The sequence below is a fragment of the Periplaneta americana genome, chromosome 12 (assembly GCF_040183065.1).
Source record: "Periplaneta americana isolate PAMFEO1 chromosome 12, P.americana_PAMFEO1_priV1, whole genome shotgun sequence".
Taxonomy (NCBI): domain Eukaryota; kingdom Metazoa; phylum Arthropoda; class Insecta; order Blattodea; family Blattidae; genus Periplaneta; species Periplaneta americana.
In genome coordinates this window covers 47,746,499-47,755,049 of record NC_091128.1, presented here as the reverse complement: position 1 = coordinate 47,755,049, position 8,551 = coordinate 47,746,499, and the positions used below count along the sequence as shown (strand labels likewise).

Below are 8,551 nucleotides of genomic sequence, written 5' to 3'. Positions count from 1 at the left end.
ACAGTGAAAACTGCGATATCATTTTGAAACATCTCTACTGTTATTTCATCTGAGCCTTCATTCATACAATATAACGCAATCATAGAATCAGCTAAATCATCTTTACTCGCGATGATTAATAGCCACAACAGTAGATTCAAGAACAACTTAATTTCAAGTCATTTGTGACGTATACCAATCAAAGATCAATTTCGACTCCCAGGCATTGCAACAAAACACAAGAAGCAATCGCATTGCGTAGGGGAACCTGGAAGTGGGGCCGCTTTAACATGCCAGAACTGTCGTGACCTTGGTGCCGCAATATTACAATAGTGTGCCGTCATACCTTTCCTCGAGGTAAGAGTCGCGGTAGCTGCCGGCCTGCCATCAGTTTCTCTGCGATCTTCTTGCTACTCGCCTCGCTGGATATGGCGCTGCACGTACTAATTGTGTTCCTGTGTGGGCTCATCGCCTGCAGCGCTGCACCGCGGACAACAGTGGAGTCTAACGACGTAAGTAATTTTAATTATGTTTGATTTGTCTTCCGCTTCCTCAAGATAGTTATGAAATGTTTTTAATTTTTCTATAACAAAATTCTGCTGTAGTGCTGCCTACAATAGAATTCTCACGTACGACATACAGTATCTCGACTGAAAAAATTGAAGTTCTTGTACGGCATATTAAAAAAATTCTTGTGTTGTCCAATTGTTTAATTTAAAGAAACAATAGAATGTGAAATTCTAATGTTCTTCATATCTCGACTGTAAAATTAAACATCTTGCACAGCAAATTAAAAAAAAAAAAACTCTGTGCTCTCCTATTATATAAATAAACTAATGGAATAATTTACATAGGACTGCTGTAAATATTGAGGAATTAATTAGCGAATGTGTTAAGAAAGACCAAAAAATCGGACACTTATTGCTGAAGTGTGTATAAGTAGGCTTACAAGAAAATGTTGGTCCACACCTGTGGAGTAACGGTTAGCACGTCTAGCCGTGAAACCAGGTGGCCCGGGTTCGATTCCCGGTGGGGGCAAGTTACCTGGTTGAGGTTCTTTCCGGTGTTTTCCCTCAACCCAATATGAGCAAACGCTGAGTAACTTTCGGTCTTGGACCCCGGACTCATTTCACCGGCATTATCACCTTCATCTTATTCAGACGCTAAATAACCTAAGCTGTTGATAAAGCGTCGTAAAATAACCTACTAAAATAAATAAAGAAAATGTTTGATGCGCGAAGTTATTGATGAAAATATAAAGGCGGTGTGACTTCTCTTTGGGGAATAATTAAGCAGCATGTCTCGCAACATCGATACCAGACAATTGAAGATTTGAAGCAAGCTGTTAGGGAGGCATTCAGGGAAATCACACCGCCTTTGCTGCGGAAAATTTCACACAGGACATGGCGCCGCATCATTTTGTGCCGCGACAATGATGGTCCCATACTGATGTTCTGGATCACTAAACAAGCTGGAACGTAAAGTATCAACCATTGTCACACATCTGCCATGACATGTTCAAAATGGATGCACATTAACATACAAATAAGGGGGGGGGTGACAAGACTTTCGGACCTTACTGTATATCAATTCAATCAGTTGATATTATTTGATACCTAAATTACAGATGACAGTATTCGACGTACTCGCTGGTACTGCGGAATCACTATCATATAATTAAATCATTCATGTTTATCAGAATTATCATTATTATTATTATTATTATTATTATTATTATTATTATTATTATTATATTTCAAGATAAAACACACATGTTAGGTCAATAATACAGTGTTCATTGATTTGATAAAAGTACATTATGCAACGAGCCTATAACGGTAGTAATTAAGACGTGAGTATGTTTATGAAACGAGCGCAAGCGAGTTTCATAATTTTCATACGAGCGTCTTGATTACAATTATAGTCAAGTTTCATACGACTGATTATGCTCGACCACATTTCTAACTTGAAATTATTCTAAGTATTCATGTTATTCTTATCTGACTGAGGAGCGGAACTGACCTTGTGCAATACCTCGTAAATTGTGAGATGTGCGCAGACGCGAAAGTATTGATTTTTTCCGAGAAACAAATCTCGACATTGACCTTGATATAATCTAGAGAGTAAAATAAACATTAATCTTGATATAACCTTGAAATTGAATTAGACATTGAAAAAGGAGATGACAAATTGAATTTATTTGAATATTATTTACAATTAACGCTAATCATTATAGTAACAGAACTAGTTGTCTTTCGATTGCATATCCGAGAATAATCGATACTTGCCCTTTCATATTGCTACAATGGTATTTTCTGATTGGTGGAACACTTGAACTTTATGAATAGGTGTACTTTAATGAGGTCTATTAAAGGGGTGCTACCAGATGTATAATTAATACTTTTCGGCATGGTCGAGCATAAAATACATTAAAGGTGACAGCTGTATTTCAGTTGTATGAACACTGATATTTTTTTTATATCAATCATTTCTACAGTGTTCCTTATAGTGTACTTATTGCGAAATTTGAAATTAGTCTTAAAATAATTTTGTAAGAATTTTGCAGTATTGTAGGTGGGAGCTGTGGGAAAATTTACAACTGATCTAATAGGGATGTTTGGTTTGTGTATTTTTGATAAAGATCTCAGTTTAGGACCCTGTGGATTCATTGAAATTAATGAACGTTTTCCTTTCTTCGTGATAGTGAATTCTATTTAATTTTAGAGATCTTTTAAATTCCTTTGATAGTGATTTGTGGGATCTCTTTTCAAAGTTTCAAACTTATTTTCCGAAATATACAGTTGTTTTTTAATGTAATCTGTTTTTTTCTAAAATTACAGTTGCGTTTCCCTTATCTGCTTTTGTTACAATCAAATTATTTTCTGAAATTTTATTGCAAGGTTTCTTCACTGTTTGTTTATTTGTATTTCTAGTAAAAGGACTTTTACTTTGCTTGATGTTAGATTGTAATTTGTTGATTCTATTTGCTTTTGTGTCTTATTATATTCCTTTGGGGATCATTAACATTTTATAATGCAATTTCAGAATCTATGACAAGTTGTTGAGCTGATTTAACTTTTTACTAGTGTTTATACAACTGAAAATTATCACCTTTAATATATATTTATTATTATTATTATTATTATTATTATTATTATTTTTATTATTATTATTATTATTATCCGTACCCGTGCGCCCCGCTGCACCTGTTAGAAATTAATATAAAGTAATTACATAATTAAAATAGGACGTTTGATCCAGGGAACATTCGTGTTTGATAGAAGGATAAATCGATTAATATGTTACTTAATTTAAATTGTACTTAAATAATTAAAATGCGATCATTTTGGTCCAGAGAGCACTCATTTGGTGCAATGACAATTCCTTTAACATGTTTCTTATTTGTTATTACATGAAACCATAGTTTAATGAAGATTGACATATCATTTAGTTTTAATGTGTAAACTTTATATTACTTGCTATAACTTATGTTTCCATTGAATTATGGTAATAACTTAATTTTAACCATTGTTTTCTACGTCTTCAGTAAATGGCCCTTGGCCCACCATGGTTCTGAACCCTTCAAATAACTTAAATAGTGATACAGCATATATAGCGATATGTAATAAAATTATATTTCTTTGTTTCGAAAATGTAAGAATTCACGTTCTCCTATGTACCATTACCATGGAATGAATAAATGTGTTTTTTCTTCCTACTCAAAAATTTTATATTTTGCACACAGGAATTACTGCAGGAACAACAACGCTATAATCTGAGGCGGCGGTGAAAATGTACGAGTATTATATTGTTATTTTAAAAGCCTTGTATATCCTTAAATATCAGTCCTATCAAAATTTTGCATAGAATAAAACTTATCGGAAATCATTTTTAAGGAAACTTTTATTATGTAACATTTTTCACAAAAATCAATAATAAGCGAGGTCGAATTTCGATTTATTTACTGTAATTCAGGCCCCTTTAAGTAAACGAATATACAGAATAACCTATCAAGTTTTCTGTGCGTAAGAAGCTATTTCAATCTTAACTGTCCTCGATTCACTCAGAAGTTACTGTAATAACATTATAGCATCATGTCCATTTCGAGAAACTACACTTTCCAATGGTGAAATAATAATTAATTATACAAATCGGTTAATTTAGCTTCCGATATTACTTCATACAAACACAGAAATATTCTCTGTAGGCTATGTTTCATAGCTTTCGATTGTTGTTGTCCAAGGCCTCTTATAGACGAAATCATTTGTTTTCATTTCATTACACCACCTTAGATGGCATTGTATTTAATTTTAAAGCTCATTTATCTCATTAAATATCAGTCCTGTCAAAATTTTGCAAAGAATAAAACTTAGCAGAAATCATTTTTTAAAGGAACGTTTGTTATGTAATGTATTTCACAAAAATCCATAATAAGCGAGATATTTCGATTTATTTAATTCAAGCTCCCTTAAAACCCCCCTTTTAAATAATGTATTTTGAATGCCATATAGCCTAAAATCTAAGTTACAACGAACTTAATTTATATTCTAATTTTCATCGAAATCCGTTCAGCCATTATCGCGTGAAAAGGTAACAAACATACAGACAGACAGACAGATATACAAACAAAAATTAAAAAAAAAGCGATTTTCGGTTTCAGGATGGTTAATTATATATGTTAGGACCAATTTTTTTGGAAAATCGAAAATTACCAGAAACATTTCGGCTACAGATTTATTATTAGTATAGAGATTATTATTATTATTATTATTATTATTATTATTATTATTATTATTCGAGATCCAAATGGTTTCTTCTGGCTGGTGATTCGAAAGCTGAGGCCTCCTCCTCTCCTGCAGTAACTGGGTATATAATTCGCTTGTTTTTTGTCACCGTACTACATTATGACAAGTTTCCTTTAGAGGGATTCCGATCAAATGATTCACCGTGGGCCAACCCCAGTTCCATCATAATTATTACAATCTCTAGGACTAAAGAAACAGATTGAATTGGATTTCCCGGATGTTTATGCGAGACTTGGTATGGAGGAAATGACTGTCGGATTAGTTTCCTCCGAGTATGTACTTCGATTCCTCTCATCTTCTTTGTGACTCTTTACATATCCATTATTTTCACGTTCCAATGACGTCATGATAATAATTAAGACGATCACGATGATTATGGTCTGGTGGCCATGGGAATAGCGGTGGTGATAATGATGGCGATATTGCTGATCATGATGATCAGATCCGAATATCGTCTGTAGTTAAAAACAATCGTTGGACAAAGAAGTTCATACATTCCGATACTTGGTTTTAGTGCAAATGCAGAACATTAGTTTATAATAATAATATTCAAGACAATGTAACGGGCCAAATATTACATTCTCTGAGGAAATAATAACATCTTGTATTAGTATTCAAGTGATATTTCTAAGAATCGTTGGCGTCAATCCGTCCTTGAATTTGTGTTAACAACATAGTCTGAATATCATAGTGAGAATGACAGTGATTACACTGGTCAACAGCCATTTTGCGCCAGACATAAAACTAACAAATTCTTACTTAATTTCGACCTCCTGAAATAGAAAATAACAATCAAAATGTTCCATCAGTTCGGGTTTTTCAGATGCACAATATAATTCATTTTATATGCATTCTATTTAAAAAATCACAGTATTTCGTGTGTAACTACTTTGTTTTACAAATATGACGACCCATTATGTGAAAACAACATTAGTATAAGTAGGCCACCATGTTAGAAGCACTTGTAGAAACGGAAGTTATTTTATTGCCCTTTTACGAGTCTATTTGGAGGGAGTGAAACAGGTTCGCGGTATGAATTCGCTTGAGTTTACTTTATTTTACTTGAGATGTGTACTTCTTTCACTGTGAGCTTTAATGACATTACTGTAGTTTATATTTTGCAATAGACCACCTTGTCAAAACGATTTCTAGGAGCGGAAATTGTTTCATTGCACTTTTCTGTTACATTTGGAGGGGGAGAAACAGATTCGCTATATGAAATCGCTTCAGTTTACCAGGAGATTTCCGTGGTGTTAGTATTCTGTGTAAGACGTGTATTTCTTTAAAGTGTGCGCTAATGATAATATTCAAATTACGAATGGTTTATATGTGCGGGTTTGAAGATTGTATCATTGCTTCTTGGAATGCAATTAGGCTAAACAAAATTTTGCTGCTTTCCGTGTGAATGGGACAGTCGCTCTCGAGATAAACATTATAAAATAAAACGACAATCACTAGAGTCAGGGAAGAAAAATATCACACATCAACCCCTTATACCTCAAAGTAAAGTAATTTTACTCCCTTCACACATTAAGTTAGGGATAATAAAGAATTTTTTTTAAGGGATGAATCATAAACCTGAAGCATTTAAACATATCCAGGAAAACGTTCCTGCTATTAGTGACTCGAAAATAAAAGTGGGAGTTTTCAATGGACCACAAATTAGAGAAATAATGAAGGACAATCAATTCGAATCTTTGTTGGAAGAAAAAGAGAAAGCCGCCTGGATTGCATTCAAGGAGGTTGTATTAAATTTTCTGGGTAACCGTAGAAGTGAGAACTGTAAAGAACTAGGGCAAAATTTATTGTTGACGTATGAAACTATGGGATGTAACATGTGCCTGAAAATTGACTTCCATCTTGACTTTTTCCCCGAGAATTGTGACGATTTCAGTAATGAGCATGGTGAGCGCTTTCATGAATAAATTTCAACTAATAGAAAAAAGATACCAAGGACAGTGGAGTACCAATATGCTAGCAGACTATTGTTTAACTTTATCTCGTAATTTATCTGATGCCTAGTATGAAAGAAAATGCAGAAAAGGAAAGCTGTAATCTTCTCAACAGTGAATATTAACCTTATTGTCATTATATAAAGCAGTATTTTGAATAGATGTAAATTCCAAAATTTCTCAAAACCCGTAACCAACAATTGTTTTTATTGTCACATTCGTATTCAGGAGGCTCAAATTATATGGAAAACATGTATCACATGCCCAGCGCAAGAAGAAAGTTAAAATTTGTAACGCAGTGTTATCGAATCAATAGGTCGGCCTATATAAATGAAGCTTATATATAACACGCGTATTAACCATTTGAAACGTTACATTTATTCATAATTCACACATGTTCCAAATATTTAAATTCAATTTTTCATTTTCGCAGATGATCTGAATAAATAACATTTCACAAAACACCTCAATTTTTTTCGGTCCTATTATTTTAATTGTAGTTCGAAAGAAGTCCAAATGAAAGAGTCGTGATATATTTCTTTACCACGTCTGTAGTTGAATGCTAGCGCGTTGGTCCTCCTTCCAGAATGATCGAGTTCAATCCTCGGCCAAGTCTAGATGGAATTTGTGGTGAACAGAAGAAGTTGTAGGGAGGTTTTTCTCAGTATACTCCCGTATATATATATATATATATATATATATATATATATATATATATATATATATATATACAAATGTTTTATTTAACGACGCTCGCAATTGCCGACGTTGTATCAGCGTCGCCGGTGTGCCGAAATTTTGTCTCGCAGGACTTTTTTTAACATCCCAGGAAATCCACTGGCATGAGCATGTTGCATTTAAGGACACTGAAATACCATCGATCTGGCCTGGGATCGAACCCGCAACCTCAGGCATAGAAGGCCAGCGTTATATCAACTGCGCCAACCAGTCCGACTCCCGTTTATATAATATTCCACTAACACTATTAACTTTCCCCTCATTTCAGCTATTATCTTACAGCGCAAGCATTAAATCCAGACACTTCCCAACTCTTCCTACAGAGCTGCGCACGAGATCGGATGAGTCTACTTACGAATTATAGGGGAATGGGTTAGCCTTTGCCTTGAACTCGGTAGACACACGCCCGACCTTCCCTTTTACTCCTACCCCCTACACTGAAACGTTGTTCCACTACTGCGCATCGCGAGTGTCTTGACAAAATGCATGAGCTGCAATAGTGAAGTGTTGGAGGTAGCGCGGGTTTCCGTTGCTGATACAGGAAGGGCTTTGGACTTCGGGCCCCGGGGCTTATCACGTTACTTGTCTGGGATGGGACCTGGCTTCTTCAGGCCTAAGAAAGGATGGCTCACCTGTCAACATCGGATTCATGAATGCTACTCTAGCTACCTGTCAGACTTGGACAATCACTGTATATATATAGGGTGCGTAATAGGCTAAAAAGAACCTAACGGGTTCGGCCCTCAATAAGCCAAGAAAAGCGAAATATTTTTCTTTAAAAAATTACCGAAAATATGCCAGAAGATAACTAGAATTGAAATATTCACAATCAATGATACCGGTACTGATTTAATTTAATTTCGAGGCATTTTCAAATTAAATCTTCTCGAGCCATTTATAAATTTACGAGTGTTTATTAAGGCACAAAACATGTAGATATAGACACATTAATATTTAAGTGTACGTAAGTGCAGTATGTCACACAGGCGTCCCATGGAAAGATGGATACTTGAATGCAGTATGTTTTGTTAGAAGAACTGGCTTTATACTGCAAAACACATGTTTTATTTCATTTCG

At 34.6% G+C, this 8,551-nt stretch overlaps 1 protein-coding gene across 2 annotated transcripts in view; it reads left to right on the top strand.

Annotated features, from left to right (window-relative positions):
- Nucleotides 1–253: 253 nt before the first annotated feature.
- The window catches only part of LOC138710385 (uncharacterized), a 39,836-nt gene continuing 31,538 nt past the window's right edge, over nucleotides 254–8,551 (top strand). The window contains exon 1 of one of the 2 annotated variants that reach the window (XM_069841267.1): nucleotides 254–491. In XM_069841267.1, coding sequence (XP_069697368.1) covers nucleotides 408–491 — 84 coding nt within the window. In that variant the 5' untranslated portion in view covers nucleotides 254–407. The remainder of the gene's footprint in view (nucleotides 492–8,551) is intronic. The other variant, XM_069841266.1, reaches the window with a different exon arrangement.